This window comes from Puma concolor, chromosome A3, assembly GCF_028749965.1.
Source record: "Puma concolor isolate L17-30 chromosome A3, mPumCon1.1.hap2, whole genome shotgun sequence".
Lineage (NCBI taxonomy): Eukaryota > Metazoa > Chordata > Mammalia > Carnivora > Felidae > Puma > Puma concolor.
This window is the reverse complement of record NC_141669.1, coordinates 79,843,834-79,860,364: the sequence shown is the minus strand read 5'-3', so window position 1 is coordinate 79,860,364 and position 16,531 is coordinate 79,843,834. Positions and strand designations below refer to the sequence as shown.

Below are 16,531 nucleotides of genomic sequence, written 5' to 3'. Positions count from 1 at the left end.
AAGGAAAAAGTTTGGGAGAAAGGAAAAGAAAAAGGCAAAGGAAATAAAAAAAAGAAAAAAAAGAGAGATACATGCAATGGATTTTATCAAAAGTATGGAAAAAAGAGGAGAACCAAACGGTAAGATTAAAAAAAAAATGGGATGAAGCCACAACAGAAAGGAAAGATGATATGCAGAAAAGGGTGTGGAAGGAATACCAAAACAAAACCAGCACAGTCACAAGGAGAAAGGAGAGAAAGAGAAGTGAAAATAAGAAAAAAATACTGTCGTCTACCAAAAACAAACACATGTAGGTTGACTAAATGGTTTTCCATGTTCGCCCTCTCTCGGCCGGCCAAGCACGACTCCATGCTGCCCTGCCATGCTCTCACATGCTGCCAAGACATGGGTTCCAAAACGCAAGCTGAACATGAAGAACCATTGGGGGGAGGGGGGTTGACCTTCTCACAGATGCCTGAGCAGGGGGCGGTGCCACTGACTGCCAGAGCTGCCTCTTGATGGACCATCCAAACAATGACCATTTACCTCAAATATCAGTCAAAGGCAGAGCCCTCCTCAGACTCATCCTGGCTGTCAGGCTAAGCAGTGGCAGGGCATGAGCTGCTGGTGTCCCCGACTGTCCGAGTTACTGCTCTATGGGGTGATCCCCGAGAATGGAATCCACCCGAGCTCACATTGGAAGTTTTGGGTTTTCTCTCCCTTTAGGTTGTCACAGAAAAAATACACTGAGGTGCAATGGTTCTGGAACCACATCCTCTATGACTGTCCACCAAAGTGGCAACAGCGACACAGAAGCAGAGACGCTGGGACACAGCAGGTGGCCTGAGAGGATCCACCCAGAGATGAAGAGCATGGGGTCTTTCCTCAAACAGAGACCTCCCGGGCTTTCCCAGAAGAACCTGGAAGCCCTAGAACGGCCCTGCTGGGATGTGCCATTCTGACTGGAGCTTCTTTCCAATGTGAGCACTGACTGACTGTCACATTCGCAGCCAGGGCAGTCTCGGGGGTGGGGGAGTGTCACTATGGCTACTTAAGAAGGCCTGCTCTGGGAGTTTCAGCCTCCGGACTGGGGACAGAGGGGCACCATGGGCGGTGAGCTGGCAGTGGCTCACAAGAGCCGAGTGTACAAATCTCTTCCCAGCTCCATGTTCCATGGTATCACACTGGTAGCTCGAAATCAGCCCCAGCGGGAGGATTTATGCCACAGAAATTGGCAAACACTATTTTTTTTGGTCGGGGGGGAGGGAGCTGGCTGTTAAACATTTGCTAGCACAGCACTGGCCACTGCTCACCCTGGACCTCTGGGAGAAATACAGCCCGAGTGTCAGCTCTGCCCCTTGACTCCACCCCCTCTCCCCACCCTGTACCCTTGCCTGCATGCTCTACTCTTCCATCTGGTAAGATGCAAGCGAGAAAGCAAGAGAACCAAAATGCATTCCTCCACTCAAGACATGGCCAGTATTTACTGCTGCCTCCTTCCAGCCCCAGGTTGAGCCACAGGTTCTGGCCACACTGCAGCCAGAACTACTGGCTAGTGACCTGGCCACCTCAGGCTTGCTGTCTACAAATAGACTCATGCCTTCCCCACAGGGGATAATCCAAAAAATCACCTAAAAACAACCACATGCGGTGACAGCCTGAGCTGCAGTGTGGTCAGGCAGACAGGTGGCAGTGAGCATGGCGTCCAGGCTGTTGGGGCTACTGGGTCCTGAGGGTCCCAGGGTGCAGGCAGCCGGGACCAACCTTGGTTCTTATGTAATAGTATCTTACGTGATTATAAGGTAATACATCATTACTACAGAGATTTTAGAATATTCAGAAAAACATAAATAGGAATCTTTAAAAGACTTCCATAATTGGAGCTGAGTAGGGGCTTTAGAGAGGCAGAGGGAGGCCCAGGGAGGAAGGTCCTTCCCTACTCGGGACGCAGGGTCCCCACCTGGCATACAGGAAAGCAACACCGACTTCAGAGTCAGAAGCGCCCGGACGAGTGACAGGTATGACAACACCCAGAGGGTGGACGAGCAGGCATTCAGGACAGCGGGTGGGAGTGTGGCAATTTGTATTAAAAGCCCCACAAAGGTGTATACTTTCTAACATTAGGGATCAATGCGGCAAATGTGAACAGGTGCGTACATAAGGCTATTCGCCACACCCTTAAGGTGCTGAAAACCACATATAGCTTAAATATTCCATGACAGCAAACTGGATAATTATGATGTAATGAAAATGGCAAGGTCTCTATTTGTTAACCTGAGAAAGTGCTCACAAGCAGTTAAATGAAAAAAGTAGGCTAAAACAACAGGCATAACTGCAAATATAATTGCATTTGTTGGCGCACACATGTGTTTTGTTCACTATTTAGGGACTTGATTAACCAACCTGTGCATTAACCACACTCACACCTGCATGTATGTGTATGTATGTAACTATGTCTGAAAGAGTCAGCATCAGATGTTAGCACCGTTTCTTGTTAATAGTAGGAATATGGAGAATTTGGGGGGGGCAGTGTGAGAACAACTGGTGTAGGGGCTTATCCGTAGTTTTAAATTTTGCTACAAGGGGTACCCATTTCTATGTGATAAAAGTTATAAAATTTTGCTGTGTGCACTGAAAACCACAACAGGTGATCTGTGCACATGTGGGTACTGCCCACGCAGCCCCATGGTGGGCCACAGGTCAGCAGATGTGGCAGCCCCTGTGTCTTTCAAAGAGCCCCGTTCTCCCTGGTCTCCTGAGACCTTTGTGCTCAGATATGGTCAGAATGAATTATTTTCATCAAATCTGTTCCAGAGGCCGAGACTGGATAGATGTCTACACACCAACTGTACACCTGACTCAGGGCCTGTCTACTAAGTGGACCTGATCCTCATCTTTGCTCTGACAACCACAAGTATCTCCCTTCTATTTTTCATGTTTCTTCTCTGGTGGAGGTCTGCATCTCACCAGAGAGGTCCCTCCCATCACCTGGCAGTGAAGAGGGTGCAGACGTGGCTGGAATCCCAGGCCCCGCCACCCCCATTGCATCAAGGATGCTGAGCCTGAAGGGCAGGCCGTGAGGACAGGTCCTTAGCCAAGGGTGCCCAAGCAGGGGTCTCAAGAGTCTCCACTGCTTCCCTGAGGCTCAGCGCAGGGAGGGTGATGAACTTTCTACACACGTGTGAATAGAAGCCCCAAGGAAACAAAGAGGTCTGTAGGACTGGGGGAAGACAAAACAGGGAAAACACAATTCCATTTCTACAAAATGCGATTATCAAGAGGCAGGAGCTCAGGCATCACTTTTGTGCATTATTGTGAGAAGGTCAAACAGCAGAAACATACAGAAAGGATAAGAGAATTGAACGCTTTAAAGAATTTGGTGAGAGGACAAACGATACAGAACATTCAGTAGGAGTGACCGTTGGGAACGAGACTTGGACAGCATTGGTGGCTACATTGAAGGAGACGGGAAAACCAGGTTTCTTATCCTTTCTTTTGGTATGTGAGGTAAGGTGCTCCCCAGCAGTGCTTGAAACAAGGCATCGATCAACAGTAGACAGTTTTTAGTCCCGGGTTTCATTCTGCAAACACGCCTGCTGCCTCAGAATCAGAACATCATTAGGGTGAGGTCGCCACGGCACACGGACAAGTGGGGGCTGCTGCCGTTACCATAAAACACTCATTTGACACTTTGCTAAGAAAAGCAAACTGTGTCGATGGCTAGAGAAGAAGCGGAGCAAACCGGTGCAACCTGCAGACGCATTTTCTTCACTCAAGTTTGAAAAGGGATAGATATGTGCACGGTGGAAACAGCAGATGCCTGCTGAGGAAGCTCTGGCCCTAATTTCCAGCCGCAGCAAGGCGGGGGCGAGGCAGGGGGAGCCGTGTGCCAAAGGACTTCCACACAGCTGCACGTGAGTCCCCTCGGCAACCTCCTGACACCTAAGCTTGCCCCGAGGTCATCTGACTTCAGAGCAGTCCTGCTCACAGAGACTGCTAGCTCTCTCGTCCCCCGGACTTAGGAGAGAACACGGTCTCAATTTGAAAGTGCCAACAGTTTGACTTGGCAGACATCAGTGAATTTTCCAAAGTCAAACTAGAGCATGCCAGGTGGAGTCAAGGGGACTTGGGCAGGGGGAGCCCTGGCAGGGCCGGCTCATCTGCAGTTTACACGGAGCCCAGGGCAGGCGGGGCGGGCGGCCTGGGCAGCGGGACTCACCTGCGCATGCACTCCAGGGCCTGGGTGAACACCTGCGGGGCCATGCCGTGCTCGTGCTGCAGGATCAGGCACTGCTCCAGCGTCACCGACATGGCCGTGCGGTCCTTGGCGCTCTTGCAGCTGGTGAACCGGACCCCGTTAAGGCGGCGGCAGATCTGCCAAGAGGAACACAAGCTGTGCTCAGAGGGAGACTCTGCAGAATGTAAACATGCTTCGCGCGGGACACAGGCTTCGGATGGCCAACGGCAGCGTGTGGCAATGCCAACTCCCAGGGTCAGCGTTCCCTCTGCTTCTGCTCCCTGACTCTATGTCCTGCCAGAGCTAGCAGCAGAAATGAAGTCACTGCCCATGGGACCTCCTCTCATCCCTGGCAGTCCCTCGTGTGACTCCCTAACCCCCAGGCCACTCCTTCAAGGCCCAGACTCCCTTATTTTCTGGGGCATCACTGTCTGTTCACTGACCTTACCAGCTGTCCTCTTCCAAACTGTGCCCAGGCCATTTCGTCACATTCAGGACTTTGCTGCAGGCCCTTAGCAGAGCAGGGCAGCAAAGACCAGCCTAGGAGGTCAGGGCAGCTCACAGGATGCCCAGCCCCTGGCCAAGTCTCCAGGGCTTTCTGGAAGGCATAGCATAGACCCATTGTCTCTACTCTCTTCATGTTCCCCGCATAGACGGGAAGAGCTCAGAAGAGCTTCCCCTTTGCCACCTCCTGACCAGCAGGCCCCACAGGCCATCCTCTGCCTCACTCAGGGCCAAGCATGGGGTTAGGTGCCAGTGCGCTTCTCCCTTCACAAGTCGGCGGCTCACGGTGGGGCAGCCTCCTAGCTGAAAAAAGGCTGCCCCAGGGCACCTTCTTTTTCCACAAGAAGGGCTTTTGGGGGCATTTTCTTTGAACCACTAGATACAATTCTAGGTACACATTCCCCAAATGCTGAAAGCCCTAAAATTAAAAAAAATTTAAGTTTACAGCAACTTCATTTGGCAGCATGACCATATCTGAGCCAATGTGAGACTATTTATAATCTTCATTTAACCCATTTTGAATAAATATTCACACTTTACAATAAAGCAATATTAACGAGTTTAGTTCCAGAGCACTGCCCCAGACTCTCCCAGTTACGTTCAATCATATATATGTACCACTTTAACCAAAGGGGATGTGCCACTGTATTACACATATGTGCACAACTGTATACCATATCACCTTTCTAAAATACAGAAACCAGGGGCGCCTGGGTGGCGCAGTCGGTTAAGCGTCCGACTTCAGCCAGGTCACGATCTCACGGTCCAGGAGTTCGAGCCCCGTGTCAGGCTCTGGGCTGATGGCTCAGAGCCTGGAGCCTGTTTCCGATTCTGTGTCTCCCTCTCTCTCTGCCCCTCCCCCGTTCATGCTCTGTCTCTCTCTGTCCCAAAAATAAATAAACGTTGAAAAAAAAAATTTAAAATACAGAAACTGAATTACAAAACATCTACTCACAAGAGCTTCAGGTAAGGGGCTGTGGACCTGTACCAGGTACTGCACCTCTACGACAATACTGGCAGTTAGTGAAAAATCAACGCTAGATGACAGTGGGCTCCAAAAACCTGTCACACTCCAGAGAAATATCAGAGCCACTGCAGACTGCCCTGGAGACAGCACCACACCTGCTTCTCAAAGCCAAGAACATGTAGCCACTGTCAGGAATGCCTCTAGGTAGAGAACACAGTATGGTCCTAAGCACTGTGTCTAGAGAAAGACAAAAGAGAAGATGCCGAAACGAGTTCAGCCAAGGCCATCTGGAGGAAAACAGCCTTCTTTTGAGAATAGACAAAAAATTTTTAAGGGGGAAAAAAAAGACCCTAAGCATCCCCTAAGCTTGCTGAAGAGTGATATAATCCCAATGCATAAAACCGTAACTGACAAGGTGAGGGTGAATGTACACCTGCTCACTAAATTCTACAGACTGCAGAGTTCATGAACCAGAAATGTGTAGTAAGCACTTACATTCATAAATGGTGCATCCATAACTAAAATGAAACTCCAGAAGGCAGGCAGGGGTGACTAAAGGTGCATTCTTGCCCAACAGGGCGATCTGTAGCACCAGGTTCCAGTCTCTAGGGGGCCATCAGCCAGTTTGAGAGCTCTGGCTGGTCTCCCCATCCACAAAATGAGGGCCTAGACCTGACCAATGATATCCTAACTGTTTAGCCAGGGACTTCTTATTATACACAGAACTGAAAATAAATAAGACCTAAAAAAGGAGGGCAGCTCTGGCCAAATTGGCCATAGTGACTTGGCATTGCACAAATATCTGTTCTCCCCAGTTGGGAAATATAAGAAGTGATGTGTCCAAGGGCCACTGAGACTTTTCCACCTCTGAATCTGTACATTGAACCTCTGCTGGGAACAAAAACTATGGGACTGCATGGGCTGCTTTTGGGACCTGGTTACAGAGGATGGTGGATCATTGCCATAGCTAATGATTTTTCTATGGTCTAGAGAGAGGAAAATAGAACCCCAGTTCCCAAACAGGGTATGTACCAGTCTCAGCACCCACTGTCAGATGTAAAGCCATCTGCATGCTTGTTCTAAGGAGAGTGAACCAGGGGGGTGCGTGCCCTGTGCCACTGTGGAGGATTGGGCTGTCACCCCCTGGCCTCTGTGTCATGTGAGAAAAGGCTTGCTCTGTGCCTGAAGTCTTGCAAAGATACCGGTGTAACAGGCTTGTCACAGCCAGCCAAGGGGCAGCCCCCTAAAACATACTAAAAGAAAGTAAGGGGCTCCTCTGCCTTAAAGGAGCCTGCTGCAGAGGCGCCCCGGCACCCAGGAGCCCACCCTACACCCTATTTGCTGGGCCCAGCCTGAGCAAGCAAGGGCAGATGAGGCCCCAGAACCAGGAGGATATTTGAAACATATCCTGTCTTCCTGTCACTCAGTGCCTCAAAATGTGTTCTGTTGTGAAAAGATTCCACGGGCAGTCTGGCCCAGAAAGGGGAGCTCCCCAGCCCACAGTTGTCATGAACAGAGTCTTCCCAGCTGGGGCACTTGAAAGGCTCAATGAACAGATTAATATACAGAGGGGAGCGTCCACTCTTCACAGCTGCATTCAACAGAAAGGCATCAGTGGCCACAGCTACTAACAAAGGTACAGGGTGGGGCATGTTCAAAGAGAGGGCTCCATGAAGACAGGTTTGAAAACACAGGGTCTACCAAACAGCCGGCAACCGGCATGACCAGCTGAGACCGTCTGCTGCAGTGGAAGAGACCCTTCCCAATGAGGAGAACAGGAAAGCGCTGGAATGGGCTGCTCTGGAAAGCCACTGGCAGCAGGGGACAGCCCTCCTGCTACTTGGGATCTATGAATTGGGGGGGTAACTGGGTGTGAGTGAGCAGTGCGGTGTCTACTCCTCCTCCAGGAGCAGAGGGGAGTGTGTCCATCCCTCCCCTGTGCTCAGGCCAGGCTGGGAGCTGGAATGCCCTCTGGGGATCACTCGTGCTCCTGAGTGTACGCGTGCAGGTCCCAGTGCCTCTTTAACAGGGGAGAGTGAAATGCTAGCTATGAAACTACACAATTACTTTTATGAGAATATACCAGAAGTCTAAGTGCTTAGGAAAAGAGGAGATCCAAACTGCAATGTACAAAAAATACTGTGTGAAAAGAGACTGCCAAGGTCACTATGGTCTACTTTTGAACCTATTAAAAGATGCAGTCGGCAGTGAGTTTTAGCTGGTATCGATCGCCGAGGCTTCTGAAGGTGACAACTGTCACCAGCTTGGTTATTAAATGTCTCAGGGGAGAGAGTGTGTGTCAAGCTTATCAGAATTCAGGCAGCCCTAAAGTAATGAACTCACAGGAAACTTTCAGTGTCTCTCAGAGTTTTGGACATATTCAGTGACTTTCTTTTGTGTCCATATGGAGAAATTTGCTCTCTCCACTCCTGGCTGAGATTTTTATTTATTAATATAATTATTTTTGGCAACAAGGGTGACAATAACATTCTTCCCCTCACTATAACGAGGTTACTACCTCAGCAGCTTGCCAGAGAATGTCGACGTTCTTATTCTTCCTGGCATGTACGTTCTGGCCCAGAAATCGCAGCAGCTCTGGGAGGCAGGTCTGGCTCCGAGATCGAGGTAGGCCTGCAAGACAGGAGGAGTCCATGAGAGCCAGCGCTGCACCCAGAACTGTGGCCCAAGGGAGCCATTGTGGCATGAGCTCCTGGCCAAGCTGACAGTGTAGTGTGACTTAAACAAGAAGGGGGGGTGTGCTTAGGGATTGGTCCTGGCTGCTGGCATGGAGAGCACTTAAATAACTTTCAAGGCCATTTCAGGCCCACCTGCAAAGCGCAAACACTCATCTTCTTTTAGCTTGTCAGTGAGGCTGGAGCACAGACATGGGGTCATCCAGGGTGGGAGGGAGTTAAGATGATCCATCTGGTCTTCAGTGCCCCCACAGGGAGAGGATACTTAGGACAGTGGGTCTCGACCACTGAGTGGGCTTGGCAAGCCCTAGGGAACGTCCACTCCGAATGTCCACTCTGGAGTGACCCACTCTGACAGCCTCTCTCTGCCACCATGACAGTCTCCAGCCCTCTCAGGACCACTTGAAGCGGAAAATCAGTCCGATCACCTCACCTAAGAAGCCTGGGATTTTCAAATACCAGGATCATCAGAGAAAAAGAGCCGAGCCTCAAGATCTTATCTAAGGAAAACAGCCATGGTGCTTGAATTCCCAAATTAAAACCAAACACATGGAATTTTGAGATCCAGCTGCACATAGAGTTTCTACCACACAAGCTCACCCTGGTACACCAAGGATCTTATGCTAATAACTTCATGCACCTGGTATGTGCCCAGCACCATGATGATCAGGAGACTGGGGCAGAAACAGACATGGAAAGAGGGCTCCTGCTGTGAGGGGCTCAGTCTGTGACGGAGGCTGTGGGAGGCCAGAGGAGGCAAGCTTGTCTCCTGGAGGAGACACAGCATGTTATTTCCCAAAATTGGCCGCAGCTTCTTCCCCAGGCCCCCACGGCCCCACTCAGAGCACATCTGTCCACTGATGAACTGAGCAGACTTAGGAGGTATTCACTGGTTGGGCTCCACTTCCGCAGCCTCACAGAGCCCCGATTCTCCTGGGGCTGAAGGCACACTGGGTTGCTGTTCCCCAGCATCCTAGATCACGGTCCAGTGCTACTGGCCCACCCTGGAGAGGCCCACACCTGGGCTGCTTTTGTCCTATAGGCCACACCCTTCCTTGACTTTCATCACCAGCCTACGTGCACATCTCCTGGGGTCTCACATCACTGGAAACAGGCCATCCTCCACGATGCTGAGCACAGAACTCTCACTTCCTGACCGCATGGCTCACTGTGCCCACTCTATCCTCTGCATGGCCTCTGTCCCTCTGGTCCAAGCTTGGGTGGCTGCACTGTCTCTGACCCCTGCAGCAGTTGGAATATGGGCTCCAGCCTGGGCTGGATTCACCATCCACCATTCACCATATGGGCAGAGGGGGACTCACCCTCTGCCTTGGTATCCTCAAATATCAAATGGTGTGGAATCAGGCCCACCTGCCAAGGCTGCTGTGAGGATCACGTTAGCTAATCCATGTAAAGTATGTAGATGGCCTGGGAACGATTTGACAAATCTGTAACTTTCAACTATGATCACTGCTGAAGCACATGAGGACGCCTCACTACCTGGGGGTTTTCAAAGGCCCAGGTATTGGTGACCTTCAGCTGAAGCCTCAGGGGATCCTTTGACTTACGGCTGTCAACCCTGGTCACCTGGGCAGTTTCTGGAACGTCTGACGCCCAGCAATCAGGCATCAGGACTGTCTAGCCTCCCTGGTGAATCCAGCATACAGTCAGGGCTGGTACTTCTGTAGTTACCTGGGGACACTGATGCTGCCTGATGTAAGCATCCTTTATCTCCTCCTGTCCACAGCAGCCCGCTCTCTTCCCCTTCCTGATGGCAACACTGCCACCCCTGCAGAACCCCAATCTGTAGTCCTGAGCTGCTCCTGCATCTTGCAGCCAGTATTTCTCTAGCTCCTTCCCTCACTGCCCATCTCACATCTCTGCTGATCTCTGGGAAGAGTGGACCATCGAGGTAGTACCATTTAGTCATTTACTTGCTCTGGCTGCAGACCTCACCACACTGAATGAGCCTCAGAAGTCAGCAGGCACTCCTTCTCTCACCCACCTTCAGCGCCCAGGTAACACTGCTTCTCTCCTGCTTCCAAGGACTCTCTCTCTGGCCTGTCTGTTGAACCTTTTCTTCCCAAGCCACCTCCACTGGGAGGAAACACTGCACCGGTGGTCTGCACCCCTCCTCCAAGTCAATCAGCACACTCTAGCTGATTTGAGACGAATCCCTGAAGTCAACTCCCCAGCCCGGTCCCTTGTAACACAGCATCTCCTAACAGGACACCTTCGCCCACTAAGCGCCAAGCCTCAGAGCCAGGCTAACCCTTCCCTGCGGCCAAAACTAACACCTACCTCATTGTGCTATCATGGGGAGTCAGTGCGGAAATGTGTGCAAAGCACAGCACAGCGCCCCGGCACATCAGTGATCCGGGAATGCAAATGAAGCCTTTTCATGTCTTCCCTTCTTGGCAGTCCCCTTTAGAGGACACTGGTGTTACCCAGGGTTGGAGTCTGCCTCCTTCACCTGGGGGTGCCCCCCTACTGGCTGGGACAGTGCCAGCACAGACAGGCAGAGCCTATTCCTATCCAGGCAGGGTCCAGTCTCTTTCATCACTGGGTCCCGTGGTGCTTCATATGGGGCAGGTGCTCAGTAAACATGTACCGGGGTTGACATCAGGAGACAGTTTCCCACGTACACATAGTGTGCTTAACCCTGGGTTCTTGCCTGAGTCCAGCAGCACAGAGAGGGCTGTCAGCTGTGATGGCTACTGTCACTCTCCACTGCCTCCAGGGACACCCAGACAGGGGTCCTCTCGCCCCCCACGGCAATAAGTGTCTGCCCAGTATCTTACTCTATGTGCTATATAGATGCAGGTGCAGGGGGAGTTCACACCAGTGCGGGGCCAAGTGGGGGCCCTGCCTCTGCGATCCCATCTGCCCTACCAGTAGGAGCACAACATGCACCACGGCATCAATGCACGCCAGGGACTGGGACAGCGTGTGACAAAGCCTCGCGTTAGAACGGGCAGGCCAGAGAAGAATCAGCAAGGGCAGTGGCCTGAGGGAAGCTTCTCTGGGTGGGGACTCACACCACGCAAAGTCTGAGCAGATGAACAGGCTTCCAGAGGGACAGGGAAGCCAAGGAGGAGTCGTGCACATGGAGGCAGCATCCAGATAGTTGGTGGGCAGGAAAGGCTCAAACACCCAGGGTGACACAAGACAGACAGCAGGCGAAAAAAAAACCTACCGTGAGTGAAGAAATACTTACAATCTTCAGGCAAAACTTCCTTAAACTGCTCGAAGTAGGAATTTAACCGCACCAAACTTTCCACATTGATAACTTCTTGTAAAGACGTATCACCAAACCTTCGGAGGTCATACGGGAACACCATTAGTGAATGACACTTCCTTCCAGCATGAACATAACTGCCTTGAAGCTAACAACATGGATTCTCTCAAGCATTATTTGTGCACATCTATATTCTAAGCCACTTCCCTCCTCCCAAGCATACGGTCATCGCTGCTGTGTTGGTGACATGTTTAAATACATTTCATTAGCAGGAACCACACACATTTGTTACAAATGTGCCTAAAAGATTACAGAACTCCATCTGTCCCAGACCCTGGTGCAGCATACACAGAAACCCCTCTCACAGCCACTCACTGTGAGTCCCCATCCTCCCATCCCAGGGGTGCTTAGGAGAGGGGATGGCAAGGGGGCTCTGGCTGGGATGTGAGGACACAGTCCTGTACTTGAAGCTGAAGTCACACTGCCCACTAAATAATCACACCCAACTAGCTGTTCCTCCTGGACTGTATGGGAGGCCCTAGCTCTCTTCTCTCTACGCAGACTCATCCTGTGCATGCCTCACAGGTAGCCAGGACATGCCAGATGTGTAAGGTAGAGGAAGAGGAAAGTACCGTTGAGAAAGACCCCCAGATGGTCATTAATACTGGCAGGCTCTGAAGTCTAAGGCCCGGATGCCCAGTCCAGCTCCACTACTGCTCTGCTGAGGGACTTCCCTGCACATCAGCCTCTTCACGATCCCATGTCACCCTTAAAAGAGCAGGACTCCCTCCTGTGGGTCCACCACAGTCCATTCACCCCAATGCCCACAATGGCTTTTCCTCTAGGCACCTGCTCCCTCGGGGACTGCCCCAGGACACAGTGAGGGGGGCTTGTTTATGAGCTGAGGGGAGAGTGTCCCAAAAGCAGATAAATGAGCAAAGACCTTGCACTCACCAAGTCTTCCCCATCCCCACTCCTCTACCTGCCCCTCTGCTCACTGTGACATGGCCTTGCCTCAGCCCTTGCCAGAAACTGCTCTTGCACAGTCATCAAGAACGGCAGCTGCCAGACACAGGGAGCATTACCGTCTTCCCTGGGACACCTCCCGACCGGGCCCCTGATATTGCCCACTCTCCCTGAAGTGGGTTCTTCCAGCTCTGCTCGCACCTCAGAGGTCTCTGCTTCCTGAGCTAGCGGCCTCAGCTTAAGGTGGCCCCCATCTGTCCCTGAGCACAATCTTCTTCCTGGTTTCTGGGCTCAGTAGATGGAAACACCCCCTCACTACCGACCTGGAAGCCTGTTATTCTCTCCACCATCTCTCTCATACCCTGCGTAACTACAAACCACACCTTCCATTTCACCACTGAAATAGCCCTCCAGTCTGCCCCTTCTTTACCCATACTACTCCTGCCTGACCCAGCTCACCGCCTCTGGCCTGGACTTTCCAACAACCTCCTCGTCACACTTGTCACCCTCGTATCTTTCCAGCACGTGGCCAATAAGTGAACCACTTAAAACGTAGATGAGATTGTGTCCTGCTCTACTCAAACTTCTTCAATGTCTCCCACCAGCAACCACATTTGCTAAGTGGGGGTGACCTACACCTATGTAGGGGTGATTGGTTTCCAGAGGCCCAACAGGAAGATGGCACATCATCCTAGCGACCAAATTCCCTTTACAGCAAGTGCTTTAAAAACCCACATGAATAAGACATGTTCTAAATTCTAAAACGCACATGCCACATGTAATGATAAAACAGGGAAGATTTTCACCTACTAGTGGAAGGTCATTACACATGCCCAAACCCTCCTCCTCTCCAGCACACATAAATACATGCACACACACACTTGCACACATGGGCACATGTGACTCTTCCCTGTTGCCTGGCAGGGGACCCTGGAGGGAATTTACAAGACAAAGGCCTTTAGAATCAAGGCATGGCTTTCAGCCTGGCATACAGGCCTCTCTAACCTCACCGCTGCCCATCCTGGTCTGGGACCTTGGCCTTCAGCACCCCCGATGGTTTGTCCCCACCTGCATTTGCTCAGGCTTATTGGCTTGAGATGCCAGGTCTTTCCTTCACCTCCTCATCTGACCAACTCCTACTTACTCTTCAAAACCCAATTCAACCATCAGCCTCTCCAGGAAGCCCTCTCTCACACCCTCTCCCTGGGTCTCCTGTTAGGACCCCTACTCCCTGTATTCATCTTCATCCTTGTGCCCACATCTCTCTCCTACCAGCCCAAGTCTCTTGAGGGCACAGACCACATCTGGCTCATCTTTGTGTCCCTAGCACCAAACACAGGGCTGGGTATATGGCTGCATCTGAAGACTGTTGGCCAAAAGAAGGAAGGTATGACAAAGTCTACGCAGCACTCAGAGCCTGAGAGGGCTAAGGACATTTTCTATAGCACCTCACAAGAGCACTCCAGCCACCCCAGCCCCCACGAGAGCCAGGCACGCACCTCTCGGCTAGTGTCTGCTGCTCGTTGATGCCCACATTGAAGAGGACGGGCTGCACCCGCAGCAGCATGCCACTCTGGATCTCCCGGGGCAGGGCGTCGAACAGGGGGCCCGGCAGAGGGATCCGCACGTTGAACCCATCACTGCAAAACAGTGGAGAGAGCCAGAGGATGGGTGAGGGCTGGGACAGGGGAGAGGCAGGAGAGGAGGTAAGTGAGAAGAGGAAAACCAAGCTGGCCTCGATACTGGAGTGCAGACTGGCCGTCCAGCTCAGTGGTTTCCAAACTGCTGGTCATGAACCTTTACAGGTCTGTGAAATTAATGTGGAAGGCTAGGATCAAGATTTTTAACTGAATGAGACAGAATAAAACAAAAATGAAAGTACATCACATGTAACGAACATAAATTAAAACCCAGTGCTAGTTCTGAGAATTAAAAAAAAAATCTTTCTACCGATTTCCAGTGATGACGGGCAGCATGTCTGTTGATGCATTAGAAGTGGCCTGAGTGACTTTGAAGGTCACGTTCCTCAGGTCCATGATTCCAAGGCTCATGTCCTCCAGCATAGCCAGCTCCTCACCTGGATGCGAGAGACGGATGGAAGGAGGTCAGGTGGAGGGGACCTGCCCTGTGGGCTCAACACAGCCACAGAGCTGTGGGAGGTGATGGGATCAGGCATGGTGTGACGAGAGGGGGCCTGTCTCAGCCTCTTCACCAGCTGACCCACTTCTCCATGGGGAAAGGTAGCTACTGAAATCCCCCGCGGCCACATTCAGCAGCTCGGCTGGTGGAAACATGCACCACGACTCACAGCCCTCTCTGGTGAGAGGAAGTGTGGGGCAGAAAACTGGCATGTATGGAGTCTCAGAAAGCAAAGCTGGCGCTTCAGAAATGGACAGAGACAGCAAAACAGCACACTGGGGCTGGATCCCTCCACTCCATAGTGCTTGGCATTTACTTGACGTCTTATAACTCTAAAGACTGACAAATACTTCTAAAAAGTTATCCATTTTTATCCTCTGAGAATAAAAAAATGAAAGTAGGAAGGAAGAAGAGTCTTTTTAGAGGGCAATTTGGGAATATCTATGAAATTTAGAAATATTCCTGCCCTTTGACCCAGAAACATTCCTTCCAATAATGTAGTGGCTGCAGAAATGGGCCCACAGGCACACACAGACTTGTGTGTGGAGACCTATGGCAGCACTGTTTTCATAAGAATAATTCAGGGGCGCCTGGGGCTCAGTTGGGTGAACATCCGTCTTCAGCTCAGGTCATGATCTCGTGGTTTGTGAGTTCGAGTCCCACGACGGGCTCTGTGCTGACAGCTCGGAGCTTGCAGCCTGCTTTGGATTCTGTGTCTCCCTGTCTCTCTGCCTCTCCCCTGCTCATGCTCTGTCTCTCTCTGTCTCTCAAAAATAAATAAATGTTAAAAAAAAAAAAAAAAAACCTTAAAAAAAAGAATAATTAAGAAACGGCCCAATGTCCCACAGGAACATTGCTTAAATAATTATCATCCATCCTCAACCAGAAAGATCTTTGTTTGTAACAACCAACAACAAAACAAACTACGGATGTGTGTGTCTGTAACTACATAGGACTTTTATTTGGTTCTTGCATATTTTGATGATGTTTAGATTTATTTTCATCAGCATGCGCAATTAGAAAACTATCTGGGAAGAAAGAATGGGAATCACACACGTCCGTACTGCCCAATACCCCCAGAATCCCGGAGGCATAGGGTGTGTGGGAGCCCCTGGAGCCTCACCATAGGTGCTCAGCAGGCTCTCGAACTGGGCCAGCAGCCCAATGGTGTAGAGCTGGCGCAGGAAGCCATCGTCATGCAGGCAGTTCCTCAGCTTGATGATGAAGCCACAGATGAGAGCAGTCAGCTGTGGGGGAGACACGAGGTGAAGCAGTTGTGAGGGGGACAGACACCTCCTCACTAAATGGCTACCAGCCTGTGCCTTGCCCTTGGCCCTGAGTTTCTCCACTTTCACGGCTCTGGCTGGGCCGCAGCAGCACCTCTTCCCCCTCCATCTGGGCTGTGGGGAGCACTCAGCTCTGAGGTCATGCGGGGCAGAGGCCATGGGGAGGGCGCACAGCACTCCAGGCTTGCCACTCCTATTGCTCGCAAAGGCTGGTTTGGCTTTGGCTAAGCTTCCAACCTGAACTGCCTGGGCTTCCTCCTGGGCTAGAACCTTCTGGAAGCCTAGAATTAATTTCCCACCATGAAAAGGTTCTGTATACTCACAGATTCATACCAGCTCTGGCTGGAAACTGAAGTGATCATAACAGAGAACGGAAGTGAGAGACAACACGGTCACTCTGCAAGTTACCTCAGTGGGAGATATTCTGTGGGATGAAACAGGCCTCACAAGGATGGGCCGGTGGACCCGCAGAGACCAGCCTGACCTTCTATCACTGTTCACTTTGCTTTTGGTAACTCGCAT

General features: G+C 51.2%; 1 protein-coding gene across 15 annotated transcripts in view; it reads right to left on the bottom strand.

Annotated features, from left to right (window-relative positions):
* The window catches only part of INPP4A (inositol polyphosphate-4-phosphatase type I A), a 163,230-nt gene that overhangs the window by 28,000 nt on the left and 118,699 nt on the right, over nt 1–16,531 (bottom strand). For 14 of the 15 annotated variants that reach the window (XR_015249271.1, XM_086701275.1, XM_086701273.1 and 11 more), the window contains 6 exons: nt 15,847–15,970; nt 14,535–14,661; nt 14,084–14,224; nt 11,598–11,695; nt 8,206–8,318; nt 4,199–4,353 (listed from right to left, as the gene is read on the bottom strand). Coding sequence is in view for 14 of the 15 variants with exons in the window: in XM_086701275.1 (XP_086557401.1) it covers nt 4,199–4,353; nt 8,206–8,318; nt 11,598–11,695; nt 14,084–14,224; nt 14,535–14,661; nt 15,847–15,970 (758 nt within the window). In the remaining variant the exon portion in view is untranslated. Of the gene's footprint in view, nt 3,576–4,198; nt 4,354–8,205; nt 8,319–11,597; nt 11,696–14,083; nt 14,225–14,534; nt 14,662–15,846; nt 15,971–16,531 lie in introns of all 15 variants that reach the window. The other variant, XM_086701278.1, reaches the window with a different exon arrangement.